The sequence below is a fragment of the Chenopodium quinoa genome, unplaced genomic scaffold (genome assembly GCF_001683475.1).
Source record: "Chenopodium quinoa cultivar QQ74 unplaced genomic scaffold, ASM168347v1, whole genome shotgun sequence".
Taxonomy (NCBI): domain Eukaryota; kingdom Viridiplantae; phylum Streptophyta; class Magnoliopsida; order Caryophyllales; family Amaranthaceae; genus Chenopodium; species Chenopodium quinoa.
The window spans coordinates 943335-966269 of record NW_018742881.1 but is presented as its reverse complement, the minus strand read 5'-3'; the positions used below and the strand labels follow the sequence as shown (position 1 = coordinate 966269).

The 22935-nt window shown below is 36.8% G+C and overlaps 1 protein-coding gene across 1 annotated transcript; it reads left to right on the top strand.

Moving 5' to 3' along the window:
• The first annotated feature begins 11975 nt into the window (after nt 1–11975).
• Nucleotides 11976–22625, top strand: LOC110726749 (uncharacterized protein At3g06530-like). The gene is made up of 5 exons (XM_021906244.1): nt 11976–12424; nt 13270–18913; nt 19562–19988; nt 20897–21143; nt 22152–22625. Exons 1-4 carry the CDS (start codon nt 12262–12264, stop codon nt 21125–21127), a joined length of 6465 nt encoding a protein of 2154 aa, XP_021761936.1. The 5' UTR covers nt 11976–12261; the 3' UTR covers nt 21128–21143; nt 22152–22625.
• Nucleotides 22626–22935: the final 310 nt, after the last annotated feature.

Below are 22935 nucleotides of genomic sequence, written 5' to 3'. Positions count from 1 at the left end.
AATCAGTTCAATTCAGTTTTGCTTCAATCAATTCAATTCAGTTCCTAATTTCTCTCTCTCATAAAATATTCAGTTCAATTCAGCTCTAATTGGTTCAATTCAATTCAGTTCACTTCAGCTCCAATCAGTTCAGTTCAGTTCAGCTCAGTTCAGTAAATATGAACAGACCCTTATTATAGTTGTACAATATATTTATTATTATAGGCCCAACTAAACAAGAGACAATGATATACGCCATTAATTTTGTGTGGTTAGTCTTGTCAAATTTTAGACCACTCCAAAGAGGTTAATTATAACGGCCCTTGTGTAGTTGTGTTGCTAATTATGGTGCTTTGTTTATAATTTGTTTTATAATTAATTAAATTATAAATGATGTTTTGGTATGAGGTACATGATGAATAGTGAGAATGTTGCAAAGTACTCCCCGAATAGACAAAAATTTGTTGGCCTTGGTGGAACTTGCCTTGACAAACTTGTGGATTGAGACTTTGCATTAACGTTTACTCTTGACTTTGTGACTTGTAAAATGGAGCAAATGGAATCACGTTTTTGGTCTAAATGAATGGCCCCACTTGATGAGCTTGTTGTGTGACGACAAATTCAATGTTTGTACAAACTCTATTGTATAACCCAGCTTTTTAGGCCTAGCTCTAGGTACACAAATAACACAATACGGTTAGATGGGTCATGTGGCTAAGTCCGAATCTGATTAGCTTGATCCGAGTCGGATCTGATTGAAAATTTTCACATCCTAATTCAGCTTGTTTATTTAGACATTCGATAAAAGCCGCCCCATTTATGTAAGATAATAATATTCGCTACTAATTTCCCATATAAATTTCATTTCTTACATCATATTAGTCGGATTCGATAGACTTTGTGGAAGGCCCAAGTCTGATCCGCCTCCTTTTCAGATTCGCATCTATTTAGTCAGATTGAATCTAAGTTCGATTCGAATCAATTTAAAAAATTATAGGGATGACAATTCAATATTGCTCCTAGATAAATTTTAATTTATATATTCTAAGAATACAAAAAATCATCAAAATGAATAAATTTAAAGAGCAGTAGGGTGGAGGGTGGCAAGAAGCCAGCGGCAGTAGGACCGTCAACATAAAGGATGGAGGTGTTCTTCATAGTTGAGGTAGAAATCCTTGGTGCTTGAATAAATGGTACTATGGTAGTGGATGTTTATTAAACAAGAAACTGATACCTTGGTTTTAAGTAAGTATAAACCGCTACTTCAAGTAGCAGTTTTCCACTTAAATCGTAAAATAATAAAATTCCCTTGAATTGATGATGTGGACGGAAAAGTGAGAATATTTGAAAAAAGACTGTATTTATGCTTTTGGACTGATCGTCAATGATATATTAAAGATAGCCTTTTCATTGCCACGGTTGTTCGTACTCCTTTACAAAGAGAGATGGTAATCATGTTGCACACGAGTTAGCAAAGCTTAGTTCTATTTTTAATTAGAGCTGTCAAAAGTTGACCCGACCCGAAATACCGACTCAAACCCGATTATTAACCGACCCATCTGAACCCGAAAAAATGGTGACCCGAACTGAAACCAACCCTATTAATTACCCGAGTATGTGAGACCCGAACCCGAACATGAATTAAACTGGAGATGACCAGACCTGAATGTAACCCGTAAATTATTGACCTGAATCAAACTCGACTTGAACCGAAATTGACCCAAACCCGTTTTAACCCGTCAAAACACCGAATTTAGCCAGACTTATTACTAACCTGACCCGAATTTAACCCGACCCGTTTCTAACCCGACCCGAATTTAACCCGACCTGTTACAAACCTAACCCGAAATCAACCCGACTTGTTATTGACCTGACCCAAATTCAAACCGACTTGTTATTGACCCGACCGAATTTTACAAGACCTATTACTAACCGACCCAAAAATGCAACCCGATCTGTTACTAACCCGACTCAAAATCAACACGACTTGTTATTGACCCGACCTAAATTCAACACAGATTGTTCCTAGCCCTATTTCAAATCACCTTAAATGCAATTTAGACCAGCTTATTATTGTTGATCAAAACATTCTGTCTAGGGAGACCAAGTCGGTTCAGGCCAACAAAAGAAAGGAGTATCATCCTCAAATTTAGAGTTAAATATAATATATATTTGTTGTATGGTCAAAGGAGATAATTATCTTCCTAAATTATAAACTATAGTTCCCTACTATATTGCCATATATATTATAGTCAAAGGAAATAATTAGCTTGATAAAAATGATAATTATCTATTTATAATTAGTTAAACCCAAACATGACCTGACTTGGAAATGATCCGTCCTGATTGTAACCTGCAAATTATTGACTTGAACATAATTCGACTTGAATCCGAGAATGACCCGACTTGAAAATGACTCAACCTGATTATAACCTGCAAATTATTGACATGAACTGAACCCGACTTGAACCCGAGAATGAACCGATTTGAAAATGACCCAACCTGATTATAACCAGCAAATTTTTGACTTGAGCCAAACCCAACTCAAATCCAAGAATGACCCGACCTAATAATTATAACCCGCAAATTATTGACTTGAACCGAACATGAGAATTACCCTGACCCGTGAAAACCCGAATTAAACACGACCTATTGTTCACCCGACCCGAATATAACCCAACCTGTTATATATTAACCCGACCTAAACCCGATAAGAAGTATGATCCGACGTGACCTGACTAAAGCATGACCCAACCCAAACCCACCCGTCTACCCGAATTGACAACTCTACCCGAAACCTCCAAAATTTCTCAAAAAGTGTGGATATTAGTCTTCAATTTCGGAATTTATGGACTTTTTTTCACCCGGAAATAAAAATTGCCGAAATGTTTACCATGGTCTCTAATACCCTCCGGGAGTCTATTTGATTGGATGGAACCATCCAATTTACCTTTAAACGACCAATTTACTGATTTACAACTTGCACCAATTTCATTAACTCATGTCTACCACGAACATTTATGACAACGTATAATGATCATATATGGTTCCAAACCGGCATTATATGACCCCGAGATGTATCCCCTAAAATCTCAATGCTTTTCGACACCGGGCCCCTAAACATTCGAAATTTCTCAAAAAGCATGGATATTAGTCTTCTATTTTGGAATTTTTTGACTTTTTTTTTGCCCGGATATAAAAATTGCCGAAATGTTTATCATGGTCCCTAATACCCCCCGGGAGTCAAATTGGGTGGGTGGAACCATCCAATTTTCCTTTAAACGACTAATTTACCGGTTTACATCTTGCACCGATTTCATTAACTCAAGTCTGTCACGAATATTTATGACAACAAATAATGATCATATATGGTTCCAAACGACATTATATGACCTTGAGATGTATTTTCTATAATCTCAAGGCTTTTCGAAACCGGGCCCCGAAACCTACAAAATTTCTCAAAAAGCGTGGATATAAGCCTTTATTTTTGGAATTTTTAGACATTTTTTGCCCGAAAATAGTAATTGTCGAAATGTTTACCATGGTCCCTAATACCCTTCGTGAGTCCAATTGGGTGGGTGGAACCATCCAATTTGCCTTTAAACGACTTATTTATCGGTTTATAACTTGCATTGATTTCATTAAATCAAGCCTGCCACGAACATTTATGACAACATATAATGATCATATATGGTTCTTGATACGTGTCGTTTACCGTATTAAATTAATAATTTATTTACCTAACTAGACCTTCAAAAATATTTACAAGTAGTAAAAAGGACAAGAAAGGGTCGATCCCACGGAGAGATTGTTAATCTACTATACTCGAGTAGCTCGTAAAATACAATAACTATTTACACTATTTACATGTGATGGTGGGTTTAAATGATAATAATCAACTAGTACTATAATGAAAAAAAAAATAGAATTTAAACTACTATATACAATAGACTACATACTTAACCAACTCCATTAATAACATTTACTCAAATTAAACTATTGGTGATTATAATAAACCGGACTCGCATAATTAATCAACTTAATTACCAGACTAATTGTAGAGACTTTAGTAACAAAGACTCCTGTCTTCCCTTATTTTAAACCAATTTTGAACTAAGCCGAAATTGACTCTAAACCAATCTAATTAACACAAATATGGTCGCAACTTGCATGAATTAGTCTTGGCAGCATTAATATCTAGGAGACCTCATTAGTCCTAACTAATCCGATCACATAAATGTCAGATTATTTAGATTGAAATTGCTCTCTAACTTAAACCAAACCATAATCGCAGACTCGATTTAAAATTAGGTACTCTTCTATACAATTTAAACTAAGCTCAAGCATATAGATAGCAATACTTTACAATCCAACAATAGAAAGGTAACAATCATAGCTGAACTGCAAAATTAATAATTAATACCTAGCAAATTCAAATAGCCGTAAATTGAAATAAACCATGCAAATAGATTATAAAATCAATAATCAAATCATCACACCAATAATCCAATAAAAGTAATTAGTCAATCTTAGCAAAGACAATCCAAAATAACAGTAAATGGAACAATTGAGTAAGAAGACTTATGAACTATACTCCCAAGAACAACTGTACAAGACCCGAATTCGACCCCGCGAATTGTCGTCGTTCTCGTTCTACCTCGGACTCGAGACTAAGCCCTCCTCCAATGGCTATCTTCTCTACTCCAATTGCCCAATTATGAGTCACTCGAACTATCTCACTAGGATAATATTTTCTGGTCAAGTTGTGTGTGTTGAGAAGGAATAATTGGGGGGTTTTTATAAGTAAAAACAACCTAGGTTTTCCCGGATCAAAGAGATAGAATTGAGAACAAAGATAGAGATTCATCTTTGCTTGAATTTCGGAGGTAGTATTGATCTTCTTTGATTAAGGAAGATGATGGTAGTTTGGGGTCTTGTTCTGGTTAATATTCACGCCCCTTTTCCTCTTCTTCTTATCTTTTATTTCTTTTGCTTTGGCTCTTAATCACGTGCTTGTTCAGGAAACCATTTGCTTGTGGGCTTCAATAAGTGGCTTATGTTTACAAATCCACTTATTTCCTTCTTGATGTTGTGGTTGCAAGTGGCTTTTGATACAAGTGGGCTTTAATATCTTTACTTGTATAATCTTGGCCCACTTATTTCCCTCTTATTTTCCTACCAAATACACACAACATAATTTTAAGTACCACTTATTATAAAAATAGCAATAAAATAAAATAGAATCTAAAATAATTAAAATCGATAATTTCATAAATTAACTAAAATAACGAGGCTATGAGACTAATATTAGGGACTAAAAATACAATATATTATGCACTTATCAGTTCTAAACGTCATTATATGACCCCGATATGTATTCCCTAAAATCACAAGGCTTTTCGACACCGTGCCCTGAAACCTCCAAAATTTCTCAAAAAGCGTGTATACAAGCCTTTAATTTTGGAATCTTTTGACTTTTTTTTACCCGGAAATAAAAATTGCCAAAAATTTTACCATGGTCCCCAATACCCTCCAAGAGTCCAATTGGGTGGGTCTATCCAATTTGCCTTTAAACGACCAATTTATCGATTTACAACTTGCACCGATTTCATTAAATCAAGCCTACCATGAACATTTATGACAATATATAATGATCATAAATGGCTCCAAATGGCATTATACGACCCCGAAATGTATCCCTCGGAATTTCAAGACTTTTCGACACCGGCCCCCGAATCCCTTAAAATTTCTCAAAAAGCGTGCATATTAGCCTTCACTTTTGTAATTTTTGACTTTTTTTCGCCCGAAAATAAAAATTGCCGAAATATTTACCATGATCCCTAATATCGTCCGAGAGTCCCATTGGGTGGGTGAAACCATCCAATTTGCCTTTAAACGACCAATTTACCGGTTTACAAATTACACCGATTTCATTAACTCTAGCCTACCACGAACATTTATGACGACAAATAATGATTATATATGGTTCCAAACGACATTATATGACCCTGAGATGTATCCCCTCAAATTTCAAGACTTTTCGACACCCGGCCCCGAAACCTCCAAAATTTCTCAAAAAGCGTGGATATTAGTATTCAATTTCGGAATTTTTTGACTTTTTTCGACCGGATATAAAAATTGCCAAAATGTTTATCATGGTCCCTAATATCCTTCGGGAATCCAGTTGGGTTAGTGGAACCATTCAATTTGGCTTTAAACGGCCAATTTACCGGTTTACAACTTGCACAAATTTCATTAGCTCAAGCATACTACAAACATTTATGACAACATTGTCAATATATAATGATCATATATGGTTCCAAACGGCATTATATGACCCCAAGATGTGTCCCTTAAAATATCAAGACTTTTCTACACTGGCCCCGAAACCTCCAAATTTTTTTAAAAAACGTGGATATTAGCCTTCAATTTCGAAATTTTTTGACTTTTTTTCGCCCGGATATAAAAATTGCCAAAATATTTATCATGGTCCCTAATACATTCCAGGAGTCCAATTGGATGTTTGGAACCATCCAATTTGCTGTTAAACGGCCAACTAACCGGTTTACAACTTGCACCGATTTCATTAATTCAAGCCAACCACGAACATTTATGACAACAAATAATGATTAATGATTATATATGGTTCCAAACGACATTATATGACCCCGAGATGTCTCCCATAGAATTTCAAGAATTTTCGACACCAGGCCCCGAAACCTTCAATTTTGGAATTTTTGGACTTTTTTTTGCCCGAAGATAAAAATTGTCAGAATGTTTACCATGGTCATTAATATCCTACGGGAGTCCAATTGGGTGTGTGGAACCATCCTATTTGCTGTTAAACGGCCAATTTACTGGTTTACAACTTGCACCGATTTACCGGTTTACAACGGCCAATTTAATTAACTTGCACCGAACTCGACTTGAACCAAAATTGACCCTAACCTGTTTTAACTCGTCAAAACCTGAATTTAACCCAACTTGTTACTAACCTGACCTGAATTCAGCCCAACCTGTTCCTAACCCGACCCGAATTTAACTTAACCTGTTACAAACTCGACCTGAAATCAACCCGACTTGTTATTGACCTGACCCAAATTCAATCTGACTTGTTATTGACCCGACCTGAATTTTACCAGACCTATTACTTACCCGACCCAAAAATTCAACTCGATCTATTACTAACTGGACTCGAAATTAACACAACTCTTGTTATTGACCCGACCTAAATTCAACCCAAATTGTCTCTGACCCAATTTCAAATCACCTTAAATGCAATTTAGACCACCTTATTAGTATTGATCAAAGCATTTTGTCTAGGGAGACCAAGTCGGTCCAGGCCAGCAAAAGAAAGGAGCATCATCCTCAAATTTAAGAGTTAAATATAGAATATATTTGCTGTATGGTCAAATAAGATAATTAACTTCCTAAATTTAGACTATAGTTCCCTAACATATTGTCATATATATTATAGTCAAAGGAAATAATTAGCTTGATAAAAATGATGATTATCAATTTATATTTTATAGTTAGTTGAACTCGAATATGACCTGACTTGGAAATGACCCGACCTGATTGTAACCTGCATGAAATTTTTTGACTTGAACATAACCCGACTTGAATTCGAGAATGACCTGACTTGGAAATGACCCAACCTAATTATAACCCGCAAATTATTGACTTGAACCAAACCCGACTTGAACTCGAGAATGACCCGACTTGAAAATGACTCGACTTGATTATAATCCGCAAATTATAGACATAAACCGAACCTGACTCAAACCCGAGAATGACCCGACCTGATTCTAACCCACAAATTATTGACTTGAACCGAACCCGGCTCGAACCTGAGAATCACCCTAACCCGTGAAAACCCGAATTAAACACGACCTATTGTTCACCCGACCCGAATGTAACCCGACCAGTTATTAACCCGAACCAAACCCGATAAGAAGTATGACCCGGCGTGACCCGACTTAAGCATGACCCAACCCAAACCCGACCCACATAAGTTATGGAATTTGTAACACCCCAATAATTCTCCCTTTTCCAAACCACTTACTTTAAATAAAAATAGAGGAGAACCATTGGCATGTTACCGCCACGTGTTAAAACGTTAAGGCTTTATCAAAGTATTGCAGCGGAAATCAAACTTAAATATTAAAATAATATAATTTAGAAAACCAATAAGTCAAAGCTTACAAATTGGAACCATAAAGGCCCTTATTAAAGCCAAACCAATATTCAAAATCCCAAAACATAATTAAAAAAGTAAAACATATATAAGTTCAACACAAAGAGCGAATACTCTCAATCACACCAATCCCTTGACAATGCGTATGTCAAATCCCCGAACTTCACATCATCAAGCTAACCTGTGCAATATTGCTCCCCAATAATACAAGTGTAATAATTGGATTATCACAAGGTCATTGAAAGGCGAAGGCCATGACCAAAAGAAAACACACAAAAGCACGCAATTAGCAAAGCTGAGTACATACAAGCTACTACGCACAAAACCTAGCATGCTCAACTAATTAAAGTAAATAAACATACAACACGAATTCATTAATCAAGACTCCACACTTAAACAATTCAATCGACTCAACGTACTTGCTAATCAATTCCAAACACTTGACTCTTTATATTTAATTTAATTAATCTAATTTGGAGTAAGCAATAGACGAGGTTGTCCAATCCATCAAATCATTTTGGTCCCAAATGACTATTTAAAATAAAAGTTTAGCGCGAAGCAAGAATGGGCGCGACTCCATTCTCACAAAGTTAGTCTAGGATCCCATCTAACTTTCATTATAAAATAAAAATGTAAATACCAAAAGAGAAGAGGACATGTTGATCAAACAAGCCTCGAAAAGCCACGGGCTACCACCGTGTACCCCAACCCATAATTGTCAATACTCTAGAAGTGCACGTTTTCCAGAGTTTTATTGCTCATCCTTGTTTCACTTCACGTGATTACAATTTTAATTAATAGCCGACTCATTCAAGAAGACCATACATAACAATCATACATCAATTCACTTTTAATCTTATTTAGGACAAGGGTGATCACATCACAAATTGTTTGGACATGAATTATAGAATGAATGTATGTATAAAAAATTTGTACCAAAATAATTTTCGACCCAAATTAAAAATTGAAACTTTTGAAATTAAATTCCGGAAAATACAAATATATTTTATAAATGAAATAAAATCCCATTTATAAATTATTTAAAAAAATACGGGGGATTACAACGGGGGATTACATAATTAATCTGAATTGACCTGACCCGACCCACTCTTACCCGACCCAAACCTAACCCGTTTACCCAAATTGACAGCTCTAGTTTTAATGAGCTTAGAGTATGGGTGGAACCTTGGAAGAGGGAGTATTTTTTATTTTGTAATTGTTGACCCTGAACTTTCTGTTTGATTAATAAATCTCTTTGCTCGATTTCTATTTTAAAAAAAAAGAGATAGAGATTGTATTTATGGAATTGGGTGTTTAGCTAGCATTATTTAGGGAAAGGGCTCAAATTTTAAGCAAATTCTGTTAAAAAATATTTTAAAAATATAATAAATTTATATATTAAAGTACCCGGTACCTATAAGGATCGGATACGGGTGCGTATTGCGTGTTCGATATGGGTACGATGATAATTAGAAGTACCCATGCATCACGGGTCACCACCTTATTTATATTTGAGGTCTATATACGATGGGTTATAAGTTTAAACTGTAAATGCCTCAACCCCATATCGGTCTTATGTAATAGTTTGCGTAATAGTTTTTTGGATAGCAAAGTATAAGAGAAAGGGAAGAGACGGAAAATGAAGGGTGGGGAATGAAAGTGGAGGGAAAAAGGTAAGGTTACATCTTCTCCCCAAATCTTTTCAACATTGGAAGGATTTGATTTAATAAATAGGCAAGGGCAGATCTTTGTTAGGGCAGGCAAGGCCTGAACCCCTTAAGTATTTTTGAGTTATAAGTAATATATGTATAATGATCTATATTTATAGACTTCGAGGAAACAAGATCTAATTCCTTACCATCTTAGCCAATAATAATTCATGTCATCTATGCAAATAAATATAACTATAAATGACACACACCAATTAAAAAGGAAGAACGAGATAAGCAGTTTTAAAAAAAAATTAAGAGGAATAAAAACAACATTTCTCAAACAAAAAGAGTGTTAAAATTGTCTTTCTACACTATTTGTTAATTAGTAACATTATGTTTAACATTTATGCATAACATACATAATATAATCGATGATAATATATTTCATAAATAAACAATTTAATCAAAGTGGTAATCCGGTGCAATGCCCGGGCTACACACTAGTTACATATAAAAAGTTGTGGCATAGTGATTAAGTTTCTTATTTTTGAACAAAATGTTAGGGATTAAACTTTGGCCCAAGATCCGCCACTGTAAAGAAGGAAGGAAAATGAATTGATAATTTCATTTCCTTTCCTTTATCTCTTATAAAAAGTTATCCAAAGAATATAGGATAAATCCCTTCTTTTCTCTTCTCTTTTCTTCATTTCCTTCCAATTCTCTCAATCCAAACAATGTGCAAGTGTTATAGTCATTGTCAAGGTAAAGAGGTTAATAATGTGGTAGAATTACGGTTGCGTGAATAGTCTAATAAAAGGCATGGATGCCCTTCTCCTTTCCTCTCAAATGTATTAATTTCGCCACTTAGACTTTCACATAACAATAAAATTTAGAAAATAGTCGGATTAGATAAATGAGGACGTAAAAGGAGGAGGAATTGGAATTGGATGAATGAGATGTTAGAACATTAAGTATTTCAAAACATCTATATAGTGGGTGATATGAGGCTTTGTCAGGGCAATTAACTAGTTAGCTGAAGTTATTAATATTAGGGGTTGTTTGGTTTGCACAGGGTATACACAATAGAATGAACAAAGGGAAATAAAGAGAATGGAATGTAAAACCCTTAAATTAACTATGTTGTTTGTTTTAAAATACAAAAGGAAACAAGTCATTAGTCCCACCACCACACATGACCTATTTCCTTCACTTTCCCACCTTCTCTAGTCATCGCATAGCCACCCCACTACTCGCCGCCCCTCCCCTCTCCCGAAAAAGTCTCCTTTCTCTCGAAAAACTTCCCTCACCCCTGCAAAACCTTGTGGTTAGGATTTCGAAGGTGGGAGGAGGGGCGACCGACATTCTACGAGGAGGGGGGAAGCATATCAACCTCTTAGGAAAAGCACCTCATTCGCGATTGGTGAGGTGTGTAGTTGTTTGTGTGGAGGAAGAAAGTCAAATGGATGTGATGGAGGAGGGAAAAAGGAGAAAGAAAACAATGAAAGTACAAAATTACCCCTAAATTAATGAGTAAAATAACTTATATGAGTATAAGTTTGATATACAAATCAGACTGATGAACTTGTACGAAGTATTTACTATTTAATCTCGTTTATCATGACTCCTTACCTTGTCCTTTTTTTGAAAAAAAAGGGTTTTTTCTAAGTTATGACCCCAAACTTCTTCAGTTTCTAAGCTGTGGCCCATGCCTTTTCAAACGTTAAGCTGTGCCCTCAATCTCACTGATTTTTATTAACAATAACCTTTGGGGGCATAGGTTAGAAAAACCCCAAAAAATGGAAAAATTGGCCGCAACACCTTGAAGTATGGCTTAGGTGCACTGAGCACCCTAAACTTTGCGTAATAGCTAAAACACCACCAACTATGGTGATAAGTGCAATGCGTGCCTTAAATGAAAATTTTCGGCCACTTATTTTATCGGAGGAGGTGAATCCATGCGTGCTAAGTGGATGGAAGACTAGATAATTGTTCTAGAGAGTGAAGATTCACCTCCTTTCGGTGAAATAAGTTGTCCGGAATTTTCATTTATGCCATGCGTTGCACCTAACACCATAATTGGTGGTGTTTTGACTACTACGTAAAGTTCAGAATGCTCGGTGAACCTAAGTCATACTATAGAGTGTTGCGATCAATTTTGCCTTCAACTAATACGTAAAGTTTAGGGTGGTGCACCTAATTCATACTTTAGGGTGTTGCGGCCAATTTTGCTAGTAGACAAACCTTGTCAAATCTCAAACCAAGAGGCATAAACCCTTGCCTCATCAACTATCGCCCCCGCAGTAAACTTATAACCCTTTTCAATGGCCGCATAATTGCAAATACAACAATTCCATTTCAAAAAAAAAAAAAAAAACCCTGAAATAATAGAGAGAGAATTAGTAGAGGTTTTCTGAAGAAGTTGGGCCGATAAAAATGGCGGCAACCTCCATAGCAGCACAACTTCAAGCTCTCAAATCTTATGTAAAAGCAGATACTGAGGTCCCCAAAAGACCTATTACTCGACCCTCTGTTTTATTCAACCCTAAAGAGGCTGCTGACCTTGATATTGATACCATCCTTAGCCTTGCTCTTTCTGGTAATTTTTTATGTTCTTCATATTGTTTTTCACCTTCTATTGATTTTGAGTTATAAAAGGCATTTTTTTGTTCTGGGTTTTCTTCAAATTTGTGTTTTCTGCCTTTAAAAGTTGGGAATTTGAATTGGGTACTCATTGTTTATTGTTGTGTGTATTGGGTGTTCGTAGGAGCAGAAATTGTTATGTGTAATGGTTGAATCTTATAGAATCTTCGGAGTGGGACTTGTATAGGATTATATTTGAAGCAGGAATTGAGGAATTTAGCATTTTATTTATAAAAATGGAGCTGATAATAATGAGCTAAATTCAGTTTATTATGGTGTACTGCTTGTGTTTGAGTATTGAAATTTTAAAAGACTGATAATTGTGTGATTATTCTCTTATGGATTAGTGCATTGTATGAATTTTCTTTTTGGGGGACGACGTCAATGATTGGGTGATTACTGGTTAAACAGCATTAGAGAATAGATAATGGCTGGTGAACCAATGAGATAATTTTTTTTCCCACATTGAATTGTTATAATGGTTTTTCAGCAATGTGGTGTCATTTTTTTTCTTGTAAAGTGGGGTGTGATTTTATGCTCCTTTGATGGGTTCCAAATGTTTCATCTCATCTTTATAATGAACAGGAACACTTAAATAGATGTGCAAAGATTGAACACTTTTGTCACTGATTGAAGAGGGGGGGGGGGTGGACTTTAGTTCTTATAATATTGTGATTGAGTTATTCTAGCAAAGATGGAACTTTGAATCTGATTTATGACAACACATTGATGAGCGGTTTGATCTCAGACAATTTTTATTTGTGGATACTAACTATACTATTCTTCTTCTTTCTTTTTTAGGTTTGGAAGTTCTTGAAAAAATTGATGATCGGTTCACAAATCACAAGCATGATCTGTTTAGTCATAAAAGCAGAGATCTAGATAGGGAGTTGATGGGCATTGAAGAAAATAAACGCATTAACTCTTCAATCAGTGCTTATTTGCACTTGCTTTCTGGACATTTTCAATCACCTTCTGCGTTTAAGACACTTGAGTACCTGATTCGACGATATAAGATTCATGTGTATAATGTTGAGGAGTTAATCTTATTTGCACTACCTTATCACGATACTCATGCATTTGTTCGAATCGTGCAATTAATTGACTTGGGAAATAGTCGATGGAAATTCCTTGATGGTGTCAAAGGATCTGGGGCGCCACCTCCCAGAGAGGTATTTGTCCAGCAATGCATACGTGACATGGGTGTTCTCGAGGTTATATGCACCTATGCAACTCCTGTAAAGAAGCATAAGCCTGCCACACCCATGATTAGTTTTTGCACAGCAGTTGTAGTTGAGGTTTTGGGGTCACTGGCAACTGTTGATAGTGATACTGTGAAGAGAATTCTTCCCTTTCTGAATTCTGGTCTGCAATCGGGTGGTAAAGGGTCTTCTGATTATAAAGCTGGCACTTTGATGATTGTTGGACTATTAGCAAACAGAGTATCCTTGTCTTCCAAACTGGTCAGCAGCTTGGTTCGTTCAGTGGCTGAGTTGGCTCAAGCAGATGCACAAGCGTCAGCAGAATTACAGTGGGTTCAGTTATCAATTATGGCTTTAATCAACATTGTGCAGTTGCAGTCTGTTGAAACACTCCCTAAGAAGGTGGTAGACATCCTGAAAGAGATTGAAGCTCTCCCTGGAATTCTTTCACAAATGACCACAAGGTTCAATATTGACAGATTTCTTACTGTGCTCTTGGAGTCCCTTATTGACTACAGTATTTCTGACAGTCGGTGCAAGCTTGCTGTAGTATCTATTATTGATACTGTTATTATCAAGGGTCTTGTTCGAGTTATAGTTTTCAGGCTTCTTTCTGCGTGTGTGCGATTGTCACAGAACACTGATAATTTAGATATCTCAGATTCAGGGAGCTTTGCAAAGCAAATTTTGCTTCTTCTCAATAAAAAGTATCCCAATGAATTGCGTTCTTCTGTTAATGAGTTCTTGAATGACAAAAAGGTGCAGCTGAAGGGTGAAAATTCAGTGGTTGAGAGTTTGTGCAAGATGCTGGATGGAAACATAACATCATCGGTAGCCTTTACGGACTCAAAGGTCTGGTTTGGACTTGAAAATCCAAAGGCGGAAATCAGACGGGCTACACTCACTAATCTTGACCTGTCTACCTTTTTGAATGGTGGTGTTACGTCAGAGAGGCTTGTAACTGTTCAGGAGGCAGTTGTTCATTGTCTCTCTGATGAAGACCTGAGCGTTGTTCAGGCAGCTCTTTCTCTTGATAAATTGTCCGAGCTTATAGACTCTGCTCGTCTCCTAGAGATGTTTCAGTATTTGCTTCAGAAATGCACTCAGATTATATGGTCAGGTGCATCTGAGAATCTTTCTCTTGCTGGTGAGGTTGCTATTTTATGCCTGAAGCATGCGGTTTCTTTCTTGCAAGACCGAACTGATTTTGTGGAGCAAGTTGCTACAATGACATTTCCCTTCATTTTTGTTTTTCCAAGGACAAAGAAGTTGAACTTGAAGGCCCAGAAATTGGCCAAGGAAATAAAGTGGCCTTTCTACAGGGACCTAATCTTGGCATCTGATGTTAAAAAGGACCTTAAAAAGAAATCTGGGAAAGAGTGGGTTTCTGGTGTTAATATGCCAACTGTTTGCAGCTTGGTGAATGTTTTTTCTGAGGGTAGCAAAGAATTAATGCCGTGGCTTATCAAGTGTTGTACTGTATCTGAATTATCTAAAACATTATTCTTCTTGATATTGCTACAGTCATTCATCATGCAGAAGAATGCCTTTCATCAATTTTCCACTTTGTATGAAACTTGCTATGCTTTTATTAAGGCGGAGTGGAAAGCAATTGAGCAAGTTGAACATGTTTTGCGTGGTCAGGAGTTCAGTTCTAGGATTCTTGATTCAGAAGACAATAAGTTCCTAAATGAGCTTGATGAAAATAATCTTAAGAATTTGAATGCAAGGATCCTGGTATTTGTGTTTTGGAGGGCAATTAAGGCATATATCTCAGTGGTGCCAACAGGTGTTGACATGGATGAGGATGGAAAATGGATGCGCACTTTGCAGGATTTTTACGCCTTCTTTGCTGAATCTAATCTGAAGCATGTTTTCAAGGAGCACAAAAATTATCTTGTTCAAAACTGCAAGGTCTCTCCCATCCATTTTCTCTCAGCCTTTGTTAGTGATCCAGGAGTTTCCACCAGATTACAAATTGAGAGTCTGCATTCATTTGCTATGTTATGTTCTCAGGCAGATGAGGGTTCTGCTTTGCAGCATTTGGGTGGATTTCCTCTAACTCTTGTTCCATTGTCCAGTGATGACCAGGATATCAGGGCAGCTGCTATAAACTATGTTGAAGAGCTTAACACCCTATGTTCCCGTGTAAAATATGTGGGCAAGAAAAATGGAAATAATGACATTTGGAGTTCTTCTATTGATGAGCTTTTGAGCTTGCTGGTACAACATAAGAAGTTGATCATTTCGGATAGGGATTTCCTTCCTTCATTGATGGCATCAATACTATCATCATCTTTCCAGAGCCTTCTTGTGCCACTGGATGTTGGTCAGAAATTAGATAAGTCTACCATTGATAGGATTCTCACTTTCATACTAGGATCTGCTATGAAATTTCCTGGTTATGCAAAGCTAAAAGTACTCTCACTTCTGAAAGAGTTGGGTGTCTCCATCATGCGGGTAAAGGATGTTGAATCTCTGTTGTGTGATCTTTTGCAGCGGCGTTACAGTTACCATTTTAAGCTTGATAAGTCGCACCGAGAGTTGTCTGGCATTGATGTGGATATCCTCTGCCTTTTAATTGAGATCTGTTCCATGCCCATATCATCAGATATACATATTGTTGAAGACCATCTATTGCCTGCATTATGCATTGAAGGTTTGTTGCCAGATGATGCCGCTATAGTAAGGCCATGTGTTGCATTTTTGCAGAAGCTGAACGGAAATCTATACAGGAGTTTAAGTTCTGAGACACAGCAAAAACTTTTCCAGCAGTTGGTACTTCTTTACCATGATGCTAACAATGATGTACAGAATGCCACTAGGGAGGCATTGTTGCGTTTAGATGTTTCTGCTTCAACTGTTGCCTCCATTTTGAATATTATCCTCGTATATGAAGGTGATTTAGTGGCTTCCCCACACCGGAAAAAGAAATCTAAGAAGCATAACGCTGGTTTATTTTCAGGAGGCCGAAGTGCACTTAGCTCTATTAGCTCTCTTCTTGATGTTTTGTTATTAAAGAAAGACATGGGAAACAGGGCCGTTCTTATAGAGCCTCTTTTTCAGCTTCTTAGGAAAGCCTTCACAGATAAGTGGGTCCGTGCAGTTACCCAAGAGGAGTGGGTTCCAGCTTTATCAGGCATCGCTCAAACCACGTCTAATGCATTGTCTTACATACAGCAGACAGTGTTGCTTATCTTGGAGGATATCATTTCTTCACTTTCAGATGATCTCTCACTGAACAATGGAGTATTTGATAAATTTGATGCCGCACTACTTGTTGAATGTGCACAGTCTGCGTCAGATGTTGTTACCAGCAATCATGTATATTCACTATTTGCTACAATTGCTAAGGTCGAACCTGGCAAGATATTGCACTATATTCCTGCAATTCTTGCTGTTATCAGTAAATCAACTGTGTACCACGATGATAGTCATTCAAAACGTGTATTTGAAGGGTTAGTTTCAACTGTTGTTCCTTGCTGGTTATCTAAGATGGATGGTGCAGATAATTTGCTCCAGATCTTCATAAATGAAATGCCTGGTGTTGCTCAGCATCGAAGGCTGTCAATCACACTCCATCTCTTGAAGACTCTTGGAGAGAGCAGTAGTATGGGGTCGTTGTTAGTCCTCCTTTTCCGTTCATTGGTTTCAAAAGAGAGATTTTCATCTCTTCACAATGAGATAGACACTTCTGGCTTCATAAACTCTGTAGTTCAAACAGAATGGGAGTATAATTTTGCTGAGCAAATATGTGAACAATATACATGTTTGATATGGCTCCCTTCCCTTGTTTCGTTGCTTAAGCAATTGCAGGGAGGTGTTTCTGACAATAATCAGTGTGTGACATTGTTATTTGCCTTGAAGTTTGTTTCGGGGAAGCTGCAAAATCCTGAAGTTGTCATGAAGCTTCAGTCGATGGAAGATATGGAAACAATCCAGAAAACACTTACTGAACTCATGGTACAGGTTGTTTTTTGTTGGCAATTCATTGACTTAAGCAAGAAAAAGACATCACTTCCAATCTTTTTGAAGAAGGAGCTTAAGGAGATTATCCATGCTGTTTTAATGAAGATAACAAATGGAATGCTCCCTTCAGCCTTTTTCCAAGGTGTTATTAGGTTGCTGGTTCAGACTGATAAAGGTCCAAGGAAGAAGACCCTTCAAGTTCTGTGTAAATCTGTGAGAGACCTTGATGCTTTTAAATCTAAACATGAAAGGGAGCGAAATGTGCATTTGAGAGGCTCTTGGAATCATCTTGATGGAATTGATTTAGACTCCTTTGCTGCACTTTGTCTGGAAATCTTGCAGTTAGTTGATGGTTCTGATAATGATCTCAATGTATCTGTCAGACTGGCCGCAATTTCGGCATTGGAGATTTTAGCCAACAAGTTTCCTTCCAATCATGCTGTTTTCAGCAAATGCCTTGCGATTGTTGTGCAAAATGTGTTATCTGATGATCTTGCTGTTTCTTCTGGCTGTCTCCGTACAGCTGGTGCATTGATAAATGTTCTGGGACCAAGGGCACTGCCTGAGCTTCCTGAAATCATGAAAAATGTTTTGCAGAGGACTCGGGCTGTGTCTCCGTCATCAGGAGCACGCAAAGAATCTGCTGAGGACAATAATATTCAGACATCTTCAAAGGATACCCTTATGCTAGCTGTACTAGTCACTTTAGAGGCACTAGTAGAAAATCTGGGTGCCTTTTTGAATCCCTACCTTGGTGATATTGTAGAAATTGTGTTGCTGCATCAAGACTTTGTATCAGAATCCAATCAGAAAATAAAATCCCAGGCTGATAATGTGCGAAGGTTAGTCAGTGAGAAAGTTCCTGTCAGGCTAGCATTACCTGCATTGCAGAATGTGTACACAAAAGCTGTGAAGGCAGGGGATTTGAGCTTGTCTACAGTATTTGAGTTACTCAAGAATTTTGTTAGCAAAATGGACAAATCATCAGTGAGCGGCTACCACACAAACATATTTGACCTCTGTATGATGGCTCTGGATCTTCGCAGTCAGCACCTTGCTTCAATTAAGAATATTAATTTCGTGGAGAAACATGTCATCAGTGCAATGATTGCTTTGACGATGAAGATGACAGAGACAATGTTCAAGCCTCTCTTCTTACGAAGTATTGAATGGGTAGAGTCAAGTTTGGCAGAAACTAATCATATGGGGCCCAGAAATATTGGAAGAGCAGTTTCTTTCTATAATTTGGTCAACAAGCTTGCTGAAAATCATCGGTAAGTGCATTAACCTTTAGTTGTTACTCTCTTAGTGTGTATAAATGTTGATGTCATTTGTTGCTTATTTTCTTTTAAACAAATTACTTCCTCTGTTTCTTATTAGTTGACACGTATTCCTTTTTAGGAAGTATTTTTTAGTTGACACGTTTCCTTTTGGGGTAAATTTTTTACCTTGCATTTACAAGCTACCCCACTTGCTTTATCATTCTCTCTCACACTCTCTCATCTCCTTAATATATGTGCCTAAATCAAACGTGTCAACTGAATAGAAACGGAGGAAGTATTTTATACTGAATAGCAAGAATGAAAAGAAAAACTATAATCCACTGAAAATATGTATACTTCTCAAGGAACCTTTTAGACAGACATTTAAGCTGCAAGAGGCAGCAATTGGCAGTATCCTTTCTTTAATTTCCAAGCTCTATTAATAGTCTTGGTAATCTTTTTAAGTTCATATATAATTAATTGGAGTTGAGTGACACTGATTTAGCATATATGATCACTGACTGTATCTGTGGGAGTGCTGATTTGTTTATTTTTACTGATAGCATATATGATAGGATTCACTGATTTATTTGTTTATTTTGCTTGTTTAAATATGGTCTTCTCTTTCTGTAAGTCTCTTGATACATTAATTTAATGCAGGTCACTGTTTGTCCCATATTTCAAGTATTTGCTTGAGGGATTTATCAGTTTTTTATCTGATAATGATGATAAGGCTAGTCAATCTAGAAAGAAAAAGAAGGCCAAGATTCAGAATTCTGAAAGCAAAAAGAATGAGGCAGTTGATTCTTTGTCACTTGAAAAATGGCATCTCAGGGCTTTGGTGTTGTCGTCCCTGCATAAATGTTTTCTTTATGATACTGGAAGTGTTAAATTTCTGGACTCCACAAAATTCCAACTTCTCTTGAAGCCCATTGTCTCACAGCTTATTGTTGAACCACCAGCTTGTATTGAAGATCATCCAGATATACCATCTCTGGAGGAAGCAGATGAAATCTTGGTTTCTTGCGTTGGTCAAATGGCTGTAACCGCAGGTTCCGACCTTCTTTGGAAGCCCCTGAACTATGAGGTAATAGTTGGTTTCTATTGGATTTTACTAGCTAATAGCCCTCCCATGCATTTCTCTGTCCTTGAGATGATATTTTGATAGTTCTGTATTGGAGAAGCTACATTTTATTTTTAAGAGTAAATTAGACTAAATTCGAAATGTCCAATAAGAATAAACGTAGTATTAGGGAGTACAACTTAAATAAAAATAAGCCAGGGAATTTTTAAAGGAAAGATAAATGAAGTCTTTGGGGTCAAGGGAATATTCATCCTTGGGGGCATTGAGTAAGAAGTTCAGATGTCATCCAGTGAATATCATTTTGGCTGATCTTTGATTGTGAGTTGCTGAAGAATTTACTTAAGGAGTAATGCTTATTTCGGGATATACAGTAAGCTTTAGGTATATCCTTGGTCGACGTTCTCGGAATTCATCGGTGATGTGTTACTCATATTAGGCTACTGGTTTCTGACCATTTCCAGATGTCAGATTCGGTTAGTTCATAATTAGGTTTTTCGTTAAAATTAAATGTCATATGTGCAATCCATGTCGAAGTATTAGATATTAGACTTGCTGGTTCCTGTTTCATAAAAAAATGTTGACCTGTATGGCTGTATCACCGTGTGAGTACCCCGTTATTCGATGAATTCCTCTTTGCCCCAAAAATATAGGCTACATTTGATTTGTGATCACCGTAAGGAACTTAGCTTAATACATATATACTCTTGGCTTTTAAAATTTGTATATTTTCACCATATCAAGGCAATCATTTTTGGTACTCTTTTATTAGGGTACCATTGTTGATAATGTGCAAATTATAATCAACTAGATTTATGAAGTGGACAAACTTAAATTACAGTTTATTTAATCTAGGAACGTACGTAGTATTTAAATTTTTTGCTGATTATCCTAATTCTGTTATTCATATCCAGGTATTGATGCAAACCCGGAGTGAAATGGTGCGATCCCGTCTTTTAGGCCTGAGAATTATCAAATACCTGGTCGAGAATTTGAAAGAGGAGTACCTGGTGTTACTGGCTGAAACAATTCCTTTCCTTGCTGAGTTGCTGGAGGATGTGGAGTTACCAGTTAAGACACTTGCACAAGAAATTCTCAAGGAGCTAGAGTCTCTGAGTGGCGAGAACCTTCAGGAATACTTTTGATCATGTGATTTACCAGGTATTCTTATTTTTTTCGTTTCGTAAATTTGAATTTGTTCAAAAAATAATTTAGCGAACAGAGTTTCGGCTTATTTTGTGGATGCCTTTTAGCAATACTCAGTATAGATGCTTCTGTGATTTCCTTTCTATTTCAATACTTGGTGTAGAATTCCCGATTGTACCCTGGTTATTGCGATATTCTTCTTCTATTGTTTTGTGTATTCTCTTTTCTATTGATTTGTAATGCTTGGATGCAATAAAGGACCCTGAATTTCTATTGAACAACTAAAGTTTCAATTCGATAGATGCATCCTAAGTTGACCTGGTATTGATAGGATTCCTTTGGTCCACCTCTTGGAGTTTGAAGGCGTCAGTGTGAACTTAGAATTGACATTTTAAGTACTGCTGTGTTGGTAAATGTGGTCCTGAAAAAAAACCCATAACTTTGTGCATAATTTGCTGTTGTTATGTTTGTAAGTCTGGTGGTTGTCCAGAATCATGTATTCATACTAAGATACCGAGCTTTGGCTGATCGATTGCATCAAATTACTAACAATCCAATCTATTGCCTGTATGCATTATTGCTGTTGTAGTAGTAGGTGTTGTTGCTCTTTGTCACCCTTAACAATTTTCCAACAGATTTTCTCCTATGGCACTTGCAATTTTTGTAAACATGTGGGTGAATGCATTTTGCACATCTATTGGGCTTAAATAAAGGGAAGGGGTGTTAAGCTGTGAACTGCATAGTGGATGCCTGTTATGCTAAATTTAATTTTTGAATGAAAGTTTTATGCACTGATGATTCTCTTTTGAGAAATGCACATACAGTGTGTAGAGAAGAGGGGGATTATGTATTCACTGTTGAGTCAATGCCTCCCATTGGAGGCCTTCCATCCACCCTATTCAATTACTCCGTATAATAAGCTGATTCATGCCACCATAATACTCTGTATAATGATTTTTTTTCCACGAGGCAAGCCAATGAATCTCAGAAAATTGAGTATTGAAGTTTGCTTCTGTTGTGCAGGCTCCTGGCGAATTGTTACCAATCAATCCTGAGAAAACAAGAAGGGATGGCTGAAGAAAATACTCCTTATAAACTGTGGTGTTTTCTTATCAGTTCTTTCTAACCAGGAGAGAGCACTTATGAGCTAGATCCCAATTTTGCCGTGAAATTTTGGTCCTTATAGTTGCAGAACTATCATTTTTTTGTCTTTCGTAATGTCAAGGCTTGATTTTCTTATGTACTTGTATACAAACTTAAAACTCAAGCACTTCGAATCACATCAATTGTATTTGTGAACATGAGGAATTGGCAAGAAAATCTCTGGCATTACATCAACACCGTGAAGGCTTGAAATTTAATGTTTATTGCAATTTATAAGCTTTGAAGACTACAATATTTCACCAACTGCTCTTACAATCTTACCAGGGTTGAAATTTTTATGTCATTGTTTTAAACCATGTATTTGCTTACAGTATGGTAAGACTGTTAGCTCCACACCTACTTTTCATAAATTTCCAAAAATATTCACTAGGAAACAAGTACTTGTATATGCTACTATATAGTTTGATTTCTTCAATATTCAAACTTTTTTCCCTTTGAAAGATTCCAAACTTACAAAGGGGAAAAAGGCTCTTAGTGAGGAGAGATGAAGGATGAGGAAGATGAAGTAAGATCAGCTTCCTCGTCCCCGATTCCTGTCAGCACTGGGCCTGACAATCTCAAGTATTCGTTCTCATCCTTACCATCTCCATCACCCCCATTATCGCCGCCTGGTTCATCCAACTTGTTAGCCGAGAAACTTTAT

Coding starts and splice junctions, on each gene's coding strand:
- LOC110726749 (XM_021906244.1), top strand. CDS start 12,262: ATGGCGGCAACCTCCATAGCAGCACAACTTCAAGCTCTCAAATCTTAT. Junction 18,914..19,561: donor AAGCTTGCTGAAAATCATCG/GTAAGTGCATTA, acceptor AATTTAATGCAG/GTCACTGTTTGTCCCATATT. Junction 19,989..20,896: donor GGAAGCCCCTGAACTATGAG/GTAATAGTTGGT, acceptor ATTCATATCCAG/GTATTGATGCAAACCCGGAG.